General features: G+C 35.4%; 1 protein-coding gene across 1 annotated transcript in view; it reads right to left on the reverse strand.

Moving 5' to 3' along the window:
* Positions 1-16,036, reverse strand: part of LOC126457613 (sushi, von Willebrand factor type A, EGF and pentraxin domain-containing protein 1) — a 336,391-nt gene that overhangs the window by 279,053 nt on the left and 41,302 nt on the right. Inside the window, exons 3-17 of the mRNA XM_050094068.1 lie at positions 14,557-14,638; positions 11,894-12,081; positions 11,489-11,629; positions 10,868-11,097; positions 10,401-10,594; positions 10,156-10,315; positions 8,070-8,274; positions 7,540-7,709; positions 6,012-6,180; positions 5,562-5,741; positions 4,954-5,136; positions 4,625-4,807; positions 4,307-4,483; positions 2,198-2,400; positions 1,278-1,445 (exon numbers count right to left, since the gene is read on the reverse strand). Coding sequence (XP_049950025.1) covers positions 1,278-1,445; positions 2,198-2,400; positions 4,307-4,483; positions 4,625-4,807; positions 4,954-5,136; positions 5,562-5,741; positions 6,012-6,180; positions 7,540-7,709; positions 8,070-8,274; positions 10,156-10,315; positions 10,401-10,594; positions 10,868-11,097; positions 11,489-11,629; positions 11,894-12,081; positions 14,557-14,638 — 2,633 coding nt within the window. The remainder of the gene's footprint in view (positions 1-1,277; positions 1,446-2,197; positions 2,401-4,306; positions 4,484-4,624; positions 4,808-4,953; positions 5,137-5,561; positions 5,742-6,011; positions 6,181-7,539; positions 7,710-8,069; positions 8,275-10,155; positions 10,316-10,400; positions 10,595-10,867; positions 11,098-11,488; positions 11,630-11,893; positions 12,082-14,556; positions 14,639-16,036) is intronic.

Raw genomic sequence — 16,036 nt, forward strand, 5'->3', positions numbered from 1 at the left:
GCTGTGATATTATGAATGAATATGACAAAGGATGTGGTAACGCACTAATAAAATTCAAAACCAGGGCCTGAAAAATTAAATATAGGAAGAGCATTACTGTTCTTGTTTTACAGAATGGAAATAATAAGGGAATGGAATTAATTTCGCATTAATGTGATTTCTTAATACTTGGGAAATGATGTAGTAGACTTAACAGAAATTGAAACAACAACATTAGGAATGCTTTAAACACATGTCCAAGTTGTATACATTGATATTATGAATAGTCTGTTATTAACAATCACAATCAGAATAAATCTGAAGGGAGAAGAAGTCAAGGAAGACTATGGAGAAGATGGATATGGCAACTGGAAAATGCTTAATGTTTGATATGTAGAAGAAGAAGAAGATGATGAAATGTAGTTGATTACAATATTAAACAAGTTGTAGAACCAAAAATGATACTTTTAGTTAATCTGAAGCTTTATTATCTTTCGTAACATGTATCCATCACACTTGTTACAGAAGTAACTTACTGCTTTCTGAGTAACCTTTGAGATGCATTAGTCAACACATTCCACACCACTAAAATGTAAACTGGGACTTCAGAAAGTAAGTTACACAGGTCATCTCATGCTAAGACAATTGCGCAGCACAAGTGGTACAAGGATAGAAGAGAGTATGTGTTCTGGGTTTCCTGCAGACACAGTTCTACTGTGGTGTACATAACAGGTGCATTACATTGTGGGAGTGAAATGGCATGGTAACTGGAAATGTACCCCAAACATTAAGTACACAGAGCACTATGATCCTTGTGCACAAAACATCAAAATGCACAAGTATTAACCATGAACAACTGACAGTATATGGACCTAATGCAATGTTGCATCCTTTCATAGTGAAATAGTGTCAACAATTTGATGAAGGCCTCACACAGGTGGTAATGTTGAATGATAAGGACAGCCATTCACATCACAGATAACAATGTCCAGGCAATCAAGGAACTCATGCACAGCAATCACAGATTTTCCGACTATGACATTTGCATAGTGGTACTTGAATGGCTTAGTGACCAAGAAATTAAACGACTGGTAGAACATACTGGTCATTGTTTACTGACACTTGGTGACTGTGTTGAAAAATAGTGTCATGGATCTGTGTGACTATGAAGTGTAGTGTAGCATTCAAAAAAATTACCTGGGGTGCCATAATAATGCGTAATTCACTTTTTGAAGTCCTCTCATAAATACATTGAGTCACAAAATAACAGCTGAATGCACTGATGGTGGAATACCAACCTGTATTCTCAAACCTGAAGTAAAAGCAAGATTGCCGTCAGCACGAGGCACAGTCTGAGTGCGGAAGCCTCTGATAATAGTAGGAGCTCGAAGATCAAGAAGAACCCAGTTGTTGTCTGGTTCTACACTGTTCCCACACCATCCATCAGGATTATTCAAGCGGATCATCTGAAATGACAGGATAACATTAAATCATTATATTTTCCCATAACTTTTTGCTTTCATCACAAAAAGGACATCCACCCAGTGAAAAAATATTTTCTGTAATTTAATTGCAACTGGAAGTATTTGATAAGCTTATTTGCTGACATAATTTTTTATACATTACAGGTAAATAATGCTGCTAAATTCACAGAGCCAGTTAGATGTCTTGTATCTAGAAACATTTATTTCTGAAATGTAAGGTTAGTCCTAAAACCCAAAATTACTATGTTAGTTTCATGTCGATACAAATTCTTAACAACTTACAGCCAATATATGAGATGTGGAAATGGAATCTGCTTAGGTGTAGTCAAACAGAACAACGATAAAACAAATAGAAAAATATGTCAGGCATTTAACTTTTTGAAGTAATGGTTCCTTTATCAGGAATAATATGTAAGATGGGTAACAAAGCCAACAAAAAAATCAAAGAAAAGGAGTGCAGGTAGTTTAGGATCTGGTTTATGAGTCAAGTGAGAAACAGATGGAGCTGACAAGAAACCAGATTTACTTCCATCTTCTAACAAGTAGGTGACTAGGTTATCATTGCATGAATAGTTGTATAAAAAGACATTAAGCACAGACTCCTGTTACATAAATCATGGGCAATAACAGTACAAGAACAAAAGGTAATATAAATATGTGTTCATTACTTCCACAATGCAAGACCTTCTGGTCTTATGATTATTTGATACTGAACGATCAATTTAATTTCTTACATTCTTATTATATCCTGGTTCGCTGCCTGATACAGTAATAGCTTCATCGGGGATTCCTCCAGTGGTAAGTCCCAAATCAGTGACAGGTCGGCATTCCAAGTTTGGTGAAAATCCTTTGCGACAGCGGCAATGGAATGATCCCGGAGTGTTGATACATTCACTTGATGCTAAATCACACTGACTGTTGGAGCATTCATTAACATCTGTAAAATGAAAAAATAAATAAATAAATAAATTAAAAAAAAAAAAAATTAAGAAATGTTCATTAACTACCCCAACTATTTTCATAATTCTCTCCATGTATTAACTGTTCTTTCCAAATAATCAATATTTTTTTAATATTTCCCATGTCATGTTTCCCCATGCAAAGATACAAGGGAAATCCCAAAAGTAAGCTCTCATATTTTTTGGGACGAAGAGAAACTGTTAATATGGTTTACATGTGCATGTAGGCTTTCCTGGTGTGTACTGCTAAAGATATCTTCTCAGGCTTCCATGTAGATGGCTGTCTTCAAATTCTGCCATTTTTTGATGAGTGTCATCTTCTTTACTAGAAGACGATGAGAATGATACTCACTGAAACACCAGAATGAGAATGTCTCTTATTGAAGCAACGCAGAATTTGAACGCAACCATCTGGAAGGAAGCCCAAGAAGATTTTGTCTGTTAATATGGTAGTTGGGCACACTGTTGTGAGTGGCACAGCCTCCACTCCCAAATAAGCATCATCCTGCTTTGTTCAGACGTTCAGTATTGTCTTGGCAGCTATTCAAAATGAAGTTCCTATTGAACGCTACTACCAAGTGTGAAGTTAACATAGATATTTGATTTTTGGATGCAAAAGAGTTTAAATTGGTTGAAATCCATTAGCAATTGATGTAAGTGTGTGGACAGTCATGCACAGATGTGGCATAGAAAGTTTACAGCTGGTTGTATTGAAACTCATGATGAAGCACGAAGTGGTAGGCTATCAATTTCCAATGAGACAATCGCGAAGGTTGAGGAAACTGTGTAAAAATTGGAGGATCACTCTGGATGCTCTCTGCATTTTGGTTCCTGAAGTTTTCCGAAGCACCAGCCACAGGATTTTAACTGAAAAACTGCAATATTGGAAGGTGTGTGCAAGCTGGGTACCACATACACAGGCAGAAGACCACAAAAGGCAACAAGTTGATTCTTCCTGCAAATTTATTTGCCCCCATGCAGATGAAAACAACGACTTCTCAGAGTCGACCGTCAAGGGTGACAAAACCAGGGCTGTGGGTGGTGGCATCCCTCTTTGGCCAAGATGCGGAAATTCAAACAAGCACAGTTTGCCAGTAAAGTCATGGACTGTGTTTTGGGACCGGAAAAGGGTACTGTTGATTGAATTTCTGCCTGCTGAGACAACAGTGAGCACTGACAGGTACTGTGAAACACTGAAAAAACCCAGAAGGGCTAATCAAAATCACAGTAGAGGAAAGTTGAGCAAGGGCATAAGCATTCTCTACAATAACAATGACCCACACATTGCCTGTGAAACTAATGATCTCTTGTAAAAATTTGGTTGGAACATCATCACCCACCCACCATACAGTCCGAACTTGGTACCGAGAAACTGCCACCTGTTTTTTGCGTTGAAGGAACATTTGTCTCCACAGTGGCTCTGCTCCAAAGACGAGGTGAGAACTGAGGTTCAACACTTCCTGAAGGATATGGCAGCGAGCCATTGTAAAATTGCCGCAGTGTTTACAAAACTGCATTGACCAAATTGGTGATTGTGTAGAAAAATAAATTATTTGTCATCCTTTACAATGATGTAACTGTTAAAGAAACATTTGTCTCCACAGTGGCTCTGCTCCAATGACGAGGTGAAAACTGAGGGTCAACACTACCTGAACGACATGGCAGCGAGCTGGTATCACCAGGCCATTGTAAAATTGCCACAGTGTTCACAAAAATGCATTGACCGAACTGGTGATTGTGTAGAAAAATAAATCATTTGTCATCCTTTAAAATGATGTAACTATTAGAGAAAATAAATGGTTGTTTGCATATCTAAAAATACAGGAGACCTTATTTTTGGGATTGAACTCATCAATAAGGTCACATACAGTATAGAACTCTTACCTTCACAGGTTGGGGGATTCAAAAACTCCTGATTACTGCTGCATTGCATTATATTTGAACCTATCAACTTGTAGCCCTTGTGACACTGTACTCGAGCCTCATCTCCATAGTAATACTCCCTGGAGATGTCAGTTATAAATCCATTCTTTATAGAAGGAAAGTTATAACATCGAACACCTGCAACAAGTAGCATGTAGAATTGGAAGTGTTTTGCCTACAGTAAGAAGTCAGAAATATATTTAAAAAAGAATTGTAATTCAGATGTGTAAAATAAGAATCAATTTGACTGAGATGCATGATATTTAAACTGTATCTTACGTGAACATGTTGGTACATTTCCAGACCATGTTCCATTGCTCATACACAAAATAACAGGATGACCACTACGTGTGTAGCCAGGTTCACATTCATATCTAACAATAGTACCATAACTTCTACCGCCTCCATTTAGTATTGTTGTATTAGCGTGAGGAGACTCTGGCAAAGGTGCACACTGAGATGCTGTGAAGGGAAAAAAAATACAATTTTCAAAAGCTTCAGAATAGAGCGATTAACTTCATTTTAACCAGTTAATAATAATTTTGTGACTAGTTTGAAGGTAAATTTAGCATTTAAGCACATAATCCAATCATAGATATGAATATTACCTAAGCAAGTTGGCAATCGTTCCCATCGACCATCTGCCAAACAAGATATACGTTCTAGTGGCTGTCCTGAAGGAAATGCAAAGCCCGCATAACACTGATATGTTGCCTCTCCACGATAGGTAACATTTGTGGCACCAATAGAAAATCCATTATCTATCTGTGGCACAGGACCACAATAAACCTCTGAAAATCAAGATAAAAATATACTGAGAATCATGACAAGATTCTAAAACACTATACGTTTCTTATATACACTTTATCAGTTCACAAAATGTAAAATGAAATCATCCTATAAAAACGTCCAATTCCTTTGAGCAAAACAAAAATACATTGGTACAAAGTGAATACAATATTCTTGTGTTTGCTTTCCTATTACCTGCAAAAAAATCCTGCTGAGGCATTAATTACTCAATTACAGAACTTAATTTTAAGTTAATTTATAATAATGTTTTCCATCTCTAATATAACTTATTTCATTTTTACCCTAATTTCCAGGCTCCATTAGATAATCCCTTTGTTACTTAGATCCATGTGATCCCTTGCAAAACTTGAACTTAAATTTTTTTGCAATATTTGATTTTTTTTTAAATTTTCATTTTCAAAATTACCTTGACATGGTGGGATGTAGTCAACAGACCAGTTTCCACCAAGCATACACTGTGTTGTGATACGTGAACGTCCAGTGGCAAATTCCTGACCCACAGGACAGGTGAATGTCACCTGTGTGCCAAATGCTGTATCTCTGCTCGAAGCTAAGGCACCTAAACCTGGCTGAAGAATTGGGCAATCTGCAAAAGAATACATACATTAGAAATTTTTATTCTCCTATCACTGCAATTTCAATAATTCTGAATTCTAATTCTAATAAATTATTGTTCACTACACATTGACAGCAATGCGTGATTAAAAACACAAAGAAAAACTGCAATGACTTACTGGTAATCAGGAGCCAAGAGATATGAAATTAGTGTTATATCCTAACTTTCATCAATTTGATTCTTGCATCAGAGCAGACATTTAACAAAAATACCACAGAATAATTTCTGTGCTTTCTTTACCTGCAGAAAATGTAGCTTTCCAACCCAAACTGTTATGCAAAGCATCAGTCACAAATCTAACCAACATTTCTCCGCTGGATGCAGTTAGTGTAATGCGAGGTACAGCATTTGCTGTGAAACCATTGCCAGGATGCAATCGCAGGCCACTAATGCTTGAACCATCAAACACCTGGTTGAAGCAAATGTAACACATTAGTATCTCACAAATATACTACCTCTGACACAATTTCACAAATAAGTTAATCGAGAAAGTAAAACAGTACAATCACTATATTAACAAGTTTTTATTTTCCATGTAAGTGACACAGCCTCAAATTAGCTCACATATGTAACTGAAATCTGTTTTCTGAAGAGAATCAGAGGGCATATGATGTGTGCTGCTACCATCTGTACTTCGTGTGTAAATAAAACATACCTCTGCAAGAACTCTTTTTTATATTTGGCAGTAAGCTTCCATTATTATTAAAAGGTATGGACAGGTTTATGTCAAAAGAACTTTTATCAAACTTTGCATACCAGTAGCAGCGAAGAATTTACTTATTCACCAATCCCTTCTAATATTTTTCATTTGATTCCTGGTAATGTGCTTAACCAAAAAGTTACCAGTTTTACAGCTGAATGATACATCCTTGTCAAAGACAAAAATTCTTATCAAAAGAAAAACAATTAAAGATGGGCCATGAATGTTATTTTAACATTGGCTGTGGAATTCAATAACAGTGCATCATTCATATTTAAGAACATTTGCAAGGAGAGCATAACAGTCAAGTTTCACTGGTTTTTGAGCACTGACCTTTTAAAGCAGATCAAGGTCAGTATAGAACAGGTATCTGTATTTAAAATATTCAACCTATTTGTGCCAACTAGATGAAGAATGTGAAATATTCTATGCCTAGAACAATTTATGTGTCTCACAAAGAAGAATTCACAGCTTTTCTCTATGCCGTCTCTTCAAAACTCTTTCCAGTCTGTATTCATGCTGGTTTTTATTAAAGTAAAACAAAGGGAAATGTTCAAAGTTCTGCACTAAATGATTTTAGTTTTCTACGTTGAAATATTCATTGGCTACATTGGAAAGAAAGCTACTCATGTAGCAAAACAGAACTTAAAGCATTTACTTCTTTTCCTCGAGAACTTATTTCATTTCAGTTGTGCAGGTCATTACAATTTGATGTTCATGAAAAAGCATGTTTTTTGTTCTATTTTTTGTTCGTAGATTTGTTTTGTAGATTTTGTATTAGTGTATGTCTGATCAAATCATCTTTTCTGTTGATAGTTGAATTATTTTTCTCACTTTCAAATACATTTTTGTAATTTTTCTGACATCCGCAAAATCCCTGTACTGAAGGAAACATTCTGAAGCACTAAAGCAACAGTTATTAGAGGTTCACTGGAAAATATTTTATGCAATGTAATTACAGAACAATAATTTATCTGAGAAAAACAGTCCCTTTTTATTTTCAGGGAAAAGTGAGATGAAATTTAAGCTTCAATAAAATAAAATATAATAAATAACAGCGTAACTAACCTGCACAAAATCAGACTGATGCACAGTAAAATTCTCAAATTTTAGAGAAAGTGGGCCACCACCCGGTTTTTTCAATTTGAACAAGCATTCTTGATTGCTAGGATAATTTGTAATTCCAAATGCAGGCGAAGATATTGTGCCATTTTCAGCTATAAGTGTTGCTTTGCATCCTAAAAATGATTAATAAAATTAGTGATTCCAAGAAAAAACTAAGACTTCTGACACATACAATGTTACACCATACTATTCACAGAAACACTAATCCAGCCAGTTACTGGAGAAAGTACAGTTCAACATGGACTTGAAACCACCAACAGCTTTACATTTTTAGTGCACATGAGAGTTTGGTGTAGAGGTGAGAGCTCTATTAAATGGACCATGGGATGTAGTGGGTGAAGGAGAGGGTAACCTTATATGTGCAAGCTAATGCATACCCAAAATTACATCACGTGATACTGCCTTATGAATAATGCTTTTTATAGAGCTCAGAAATAGTTATGTCTAGAACAAAGAAGAAGAAAGAAAATTACCTTGTGAGTAATTAATTTTAAACCCTCTCCTGGAGTCTCCAAGACTTGTTTTAAAGTACAGATATAACTTGTTTTCTGTTGATACTATGACTGGTGGATTGTCTTCTTTGGAACCAGTTAGCCTCTCTATAAGCTGACTTTTAGGACTGTCACCATTTCTAATTAGAATATAATCACGTTCAACTTCCAAGTCCAAATCTTCTATCTGAAAAGGTATAACAAATGTTGTATGTTAAGTACTAACAAATGATTATCCAAGTTCACTTTGGAATTTGAAGAAAACAAGTACATAAAAATATTTCTGAAATGGTTACGTAATGACAATTGAAAATTCATGTTTACTGGAACTTGAACCTGAATTTCTTGATTATCACGGGCAGTCAGGTCAGTTAATAGGCCATCTGAGCCCACTTCCAGCCCTCACTCTAAACTTTCATTGCCTGTGATGTTTCCTCCTATGTTTTTCAATCATTACTGCCACAGGCTCTCACATGGAATGTCTGGGAAGAGCACCTCAGTGCATTTAATTGATTTCAAAGATATTTTGATCTACTTTGCACTTTGTAATGATGCATTTTGTTTGTTTATTAAAACAGTATACTCATGATTAGCTAAAATATTATGACATTTGCACATGTTTACATGCAAATATGTTAACCTCAATGTAAGAAGTGTTTTTTTTATTTGTCCTATTCTTCAAATATCTTTCTTTTTCAGTGTTTGATTGTTAAAAGTTCCTTTATGTACATAGACTGAAGCGACAAGTGAAAATTTGTAGCAAGGCCAGGAATCACTGCCGGGTCTCCAGCTTACTAGGCAGATGCGTTAAGTCACTAAGCCACTTTGGCACAGCGGTTCACACAACTGCACGTATTAGCCTGGTGATACTCCCTCTTCAGTCCAAATTCTCACTGTTGCCCCAGTCCACTTTAAATTCCCCCTTACGCACAAACAGAAATGCCAGGGCTCTCCATGTTCTGAAACAGCACCTCAGCATCGAATGTAAATGGGAGAGCCAGCCTGAAACTGTGGTGTAGCTACTTACACAAATGAAATGACACAATTTCAGAGACTTTGCTGGTCTCGTACAGATATGAATTTGGATTGAGGAGGGAGACATGCCAGGGTAATCCACGCAGTTGTGTGAACCACTGTGCTGAGGTGGTTAATGCACCTGCCAAGTAAGCAGGAGAACTGGGTTTAATTCCCGACCTTGGTACAAATTTTCACTTGCCGCTTCAGTCCATATACGTAAAATCATATCTGTGTGAGACCAGTAAAGTCTCTGAAATTGTCATTTCATTTGTAAAAGTTACTTTTTCATAAATAAGATTTATTAATCATACCTTCATTTCAGCTTTATTTATGAGAGCGTACTCAAAACTAACATAAAAAAAACTTCCATCATCAATTTTATAAGCATTAAGAATAAGCGTAAGCCTAGCAGTATTTCCAAATATGTTATTCCCATATAGTTACAATGAAGTAATGGTATAGCAAAGATAGTCCATCTATCCACGGGAATAGGTATAATAATATGCTTTGACAAAGTTATGTATTTATTGTGAATATATGGGAATCATATACACAAAATGATGTTTTGCTATTTCCTATGCTAATGCTTATCTAATTTATGATGTTGTCTTTTGCAGGAATAAGCAGTAATGAATTAATTTAAAACTAAGATGCATTTAATAAAGCTCAGGAAAACTATAGAAATAGACCAGATTTTAAGAATTTACATGTTACTATTAGTGTTAGTTTAAAGTTTGCATACAAACTAATGAATTCGAAGTTTTAGCATGATAATAAATACTGTTAACTTAATTCCATTTTGTGTTCTAAACAGGTATTCAAGCCTCAGTATTAAAAATACAACCAACAACTGCTGAAGCATGGATTTTTTTAATTTTTTTATTGGTATTACATTTTGCTTGCCTTCAAAATACAGTATGTGGCTGTCTTTTTAAATACTGTATTGAACAGCATTAATTTTCAAAATACATACTGACAAACATTTTTTGTATCTTATTAGGTCATGTTTCACAATTAAAAATTTTACTTCATCAAGAATGAAATAAGTTACCTCAAGTGTTATAACACGTCCCATCTGTGTTGTAATAATGTATAGGCATTCAAGGCCACCAGGATAATCTTGAGGATAACCAGGAGATGTCAGAGCTTGCGGTTGATTTGTTGCACGTACTGTTCCCCCACATGTTTGCGGTTCAGTCTTCCATGACGCCCTGCAAACAGTTGCCACAGTTTTTTAAATGGCAGTTCAAATTAATGGTTCAGAGATGATTATGCTGTAGTATTTGTAAATACTACCTGAATCCTTTTTTCTCCACTGAAGCATCAGTGCTGAACTTAATTATCATGAAATTTGATGCAGACACAAACAATTTGCTACTGAGCTCCATTTTTCCAGACAATGTTGCAAGATTGACAGCATTATCTTCTGTGCGTCCACCAACAAGTATTTGTACTGTATCAAATGATTTCTCTGTCTCAAAATCTTGAAACTACAGAAACATAAAAAGGAAACAATTTTAACTTCCACAATAATTTCCAAACCAAAAAACAATACAATAATTTATGTTTGTGCTGAAATATATTCCACTACCTTTAACAATTTCAATTAATACTCAAATGTTATACTTATTTAAATAATGGTTGTTACTCTCACAGCAGAAACTAAAACAATGACACAGGCTGAAAATGTGCTGCTTATAGAAAAATAACACATACACGAATTTGTCCACAGTAGAATATTTATTGATTGTCAAACAAATCACCTGCAGTAGGATATTGTGTCCTTGTGGACCTTCCAGAGTCCACTTGCAGTCAGAAAGGGGCTCATATTTCTGTGGGTAATTGGGACTCTCAACAACATCCCCACTGCTTGCCATATAGAAATGACAGTTTGATGGACAATCAAGCTCATCTGACCAGTCCCCACAGTCATTTTGCTTGTCACAACGGAAAGCAGAATTAATGCATCGTCCATTTGAGCAATGATATGAACCTGTGATCAGAAATTTGTGCTTAGCTCATTACGCATTTCGGCATAATCTATTAGGCACTACAAGATTAAGTCTTCATATTACTGTTAATATAATGTTTTTAATGGGTTACAATACACCACCCCTATAAATATATTTCTTATTTTATAATTCCTAATAAATTGAAGTACTTGTGTTTGAAGTGTTGAAAACAATGATAACTATTTTAGTTTTTGACCAATGCTTTCAGAAGGAAGCACACTAATAGCATCAGCGGTTTATCTCATAAAACAAATATCCAAATAAATTACTTACAAAGAAAAAATAATATACAGTTGAAAGTGGTACCTTACTGTACTTTATAGTTAGATTATTACGACCATCAACTGAACTCTTAAACTGAAAATCTCATACCTGCAGGGCAAGCTGTTGCTCTGCACAGGAAAGGGAGGAGTGATCCACATGTTGTCAATTCCCATGACTGATATTCATCATTTATCTTCACAGCTACACATTCACCATCCTCAGGAGATGGTTGATTTAATGCCCAAAATCCTACAATTAATAATTGCCATTTAGTTGTAATAGCTCAACAGGGTAAAACAAACCAGAAATTATATTGAAAGATATAAATTCACTTTTAATGTTATCCACACATAATTCCACATATTTGATACTGTGATTGATAGTGTCTGTTGCCCAACAACACCACTAATCTACTTGCAGTGCATCACCTTCCTAACCAGAGAAACTGTCATACGTCTCTGATCAAGCAGAATTATCTGAACCTCAAATCAACTGCACTTATGAAAAACTGACCTGCATATTGTGAGACCAGCAACCCTGCAGCAGACTCAAGTGTATTTGTACGGAGATCATCAAGGGCAGCAAGTCCCAGCCAGTATTGATGACTACTGTGATCTCCTGGCTGAAGGCTCCGCAATGCTACACTTGCTGTATAGTTATTTTCAGCGTAAGATTCCACCAGCACGAGGTCACTGCCGTACCTGTTCCACAAGAAAAAGGAAAATTTAATATCTTGAACACTTCTAAGTAAAAATTTGTAGACTTACATGAAACAAGGAAATGCAGAATTAGGACCATGTAGCTTCTTTGTCTGTTGATCTTAAATTATTTAATTATTACATAAAAACACTAGAACAAAATAGATGTCGCACAAAATATGTGGTACATAATTATTATTACCATGACTACTGTGATATACAGTGAGTGGAAAAAATACGGACACACTGAGAAAACACTACATTACCATGTCTAATAAAGTGTAGGAAACCTGTTGGCATCCAAAACAGCTTCCAGTCACCTTGAAACATTTAAATGCAGATCCTATATGGTATAGCACTTTATGTCCTAAGTGGTTTATACCATCATTCCTGCAAAACAGTGGCATACTCAGGTAACTATAATGTTGGTGAATAGCAATCACACACACTTTTCTCAAAGGTAGAAGACAAACATTCAATAATATTGAGATCTGGTGACTCTGGTGGCCAGGGGATATTCGACAATTCAACCTTGTGCTCACAAAACCAGTCTTGCATGACACAAGCTTTATATAAAGTGGCTCTGCCATCTTGAAGTAGAGCATCACTACTGGGGAACAAACACTGTATTGTAGGACAGACCTGATCAGCCAAAATGGTCACATAATCCTAATTCTTGGCAGTAATGTGACCTTGCAGAGTAACCATGGGGCCCATGGAAACCATGATATGGCTGCCCATATCATCACTGAACCCACTCTTTGAACATAAACTCTGTCAGAAGTTTGAAACAGTATGCAACAAAACTCGTCCGACCAAATGACTTTCTTCCGTTGCTCTAAGTCCAGGTTTAATGGCTTTGGCACCACATTTCACAGGCATCTGCATCACTAATGAGTGGTTTTGGAATTCCAGCTTGCCTTGCAATGCGTGCTGCTTATGGAGCTCCCTTCATGTTGTCTTGGTGCTGACTAGGTTTGCGAGTGAAACACTCAGTTCTGAAGTGACTTTTGCAGCTGTTGTTCTCTTATTTTTCATTACAATCCTCTTCAATGACCATCTGTCATGACCACTAAACAAACACTTTCATCCACAGTTTGACTTAGAGCAGCTGATATTTTTCCTCTTTCCCTGTATGTGGTATCAATCTTTAATACTGTGCCTCTTGAAACACCAAACAATTTGTTAACCTTGGTTATGGAACCACCTGCCATATGAGCACCAGCAATTTGCCCATGTTCAGATTCACTTAGCTCTGACATAAGGTGCTCACCCATAGCTACACAGACACTGTTCTGATCATGACTGACACTTGCAATGTATTGAATACACTACACAAGCGGCGTTCGTTCCTGGTGAAATACGGCAGCCCATCCTGCAGACCTCACCTACATCTACATGGATACTCTGCAAATCACATTTAAGTGCCTGGCAGAGGGTTAATAAAACTTGGCTAGCATCATGTTCAAGCATGTATGTGTCGCAATGTTTCCATATTTTTGTCCTGTCCCCTGTATCATTGCCGCAAAATAAAAGTACAAGTGGTATGAAAACTGTAACCGATATATTTAAAATGGATCACAATGGCTCAGTTGTGTATTGCTTCACATTGTAATTCTCCAATGAAAATTAATCTTCATTGAACCACTTCTAAAAATAATTTAACATGTCTTAAAAATTGTTATAAATAACATAATGTTGCAAATACTTTTAATATGACCTCCTGTTGATATGAAAATTTGTGAGTCATGTGACCAAGAGTTAAACCAGTGCTTTTTTCAAAGCAGACAGGTTGTTGCAACAACAGATACCATTTGTCGATACCACATACAGAAATGCATATTTCAATAAAGGTATTGTAAACGATAAATAAAGATAATATGTATGATAACTGGTGTGCCGATGTACAAAAATCGCATGAAAAAACTATCTGTGATAAGTGCATTTGTAATTACAAACTTCCTCTATTATCAATAAAAGAGAATCTACTTTTAATAGATATGTTGATATTATTATAATTTTGGTTGTTATATTTAATATTCTTCCTACTATTATCATTAAACAAATTCTAATTTGGATGTGTTCATAGCAAAGCAACTCAGGTAATCATACGCAACTTTAGCATTTAGTGTTTATAAAGCTGATCAAAGCATCTAACAGTTAGTTTATTCATAACATAATTTAACTATTTTGATAAACATGTGCATCCCAAAAATTCATTCAGCATAATTACATTTCATTCCATCAGTGTGTGCATAATATAGATAAAGTCCTAATGATGTAGTTGAAAATTACATTGGAATGTATTGTGCCATATGTATAAATTGAAAGATCATATCGATAGTCCTTTCCGTGGGTGTGGCAATGGTATTTGATAATTAGAAAAACATCTTTCACAAGACATTTTGCATTTACAGTTTTGCTAGTCCTGAAATTTACACATTAGGCAAATCAAAACATGATAATAATCTTATTTACCTCCTGCAGAGCTCAACAGCTTTCTCCCAAGAATGTGGAATACTAAAGAATTTGTAACAATGCAGACCTCGCAGTTCCCATCCTGAAATATAAAATCAAGAAACATTTGTAGAGATGTAAATTACCATAAAAGAAACAATGAAATAATGCTTGCTCTCTGAATAGCTCTTCCTGATAATGATAACAATGATTCATATATAATATTCTGGGTTAATTAAATGTGGATACAATTTTTTTGAAAAAAAAAAAAACAGTTTTAGATTTGTGATGTACTGCTAAAAACTTCATGCAAATGACTATAATGCTGACTGAACATGGAAAATTCCCATCAATTACATACTGATAGGTCAAAAGACAATTTTTAAAAAATCACACATTACATCTTGTGAAAACTGGGACCATGGGAAGGTCACAAAAACATTATTGCATAATATATATACATATATATAAAAGTAAATCCTTCTGTGAAATAAAATATTTTCTCATAACTTCCACTGTCAACAAGAAACAGGGTATAAATCTTCTGACTTTATGGCTAAGCTTATCAACAAACCACAACTGACTTGTAATGTGACCTGCTGACTATGGATGGATGGATAAAACTTGGGATTAAAGTATATTGTGCAAAGAAGAGAGCTCCTAATTCAGGACAAAATGTAGTCAATGAGTTGAAACTCCATTACCACCAGTACTGTAAAATACCTCAGCATGTTGTTATAAAAGTGAAACACATACACTATGTTCCAGAATAAAACACTCTAAGAGTAAACCAACAACAATGTGGAACATCTTTAAACAGGAAAAAATAAAAATAAGAATCCAAATGAAATTTAGCTCCCAGAAAGCAGCCCTCGCAGAAATTGTGGCACATTCAAACTATTCACCACCAACTTCAATATCACTTCCTTTTATTAACAGCAACACTGCACACAATAATAAACAACAAAATAAAAACACACTAGATTTAGTTGTGTAGACACTGCAGACACTGACAGACATTAGTTTAAAAAATATGCAACCCCTCAGAACATCATAACATGCATCAGCTCATTGAAAACTAGTAATTCTGTAAGCTGTGATAGCGTTTTGAGCTGAATAATAAAATTTTATGTCAACTTTAAAGAAACTACCCCTAATCTATCTTTTTAATTATAAAAAAAAACCTGAAGACTTAATTATACTGTAGCAACATCTACATATAAAACTGGTGACAAAAAACTGTTTTCTAGACACATTTCACTCCATTTATTTTTTTGAGAAAGCTATCTATGATACAATACCTACTCATTTTTCTGGACATAACTTATTAACTGCCCTTTAGTTTGGACTTCATACAGGAATCTCCACATAGAAAGGAATACAAGACCTTTCAAATGAAGACCTGGCGGAGATAGACAAGAAAACTTATTGTGTTTGTATATACCACAGATGTAGCCTTTGACTGTGTATACAACATAAACTTGGCAAATGTAAGTGTAAT

Source organism: Schistocerca serialis, chromosome 2, assembly GCF_023864345.2.
Source record: "Schistocerca serialis cubense isolate TAMUIC-IGC-003099 chromosome 2, iqSchSeri2.2, whole genome shotgun sequence".
In the NCBI taxonomy this organism is placed as follows: Eukaryota; Metazoa; Arthropoda; class Insecta; order Orthoptera; family Acrididae; genus Schistocerca; species Schistocerca serialis.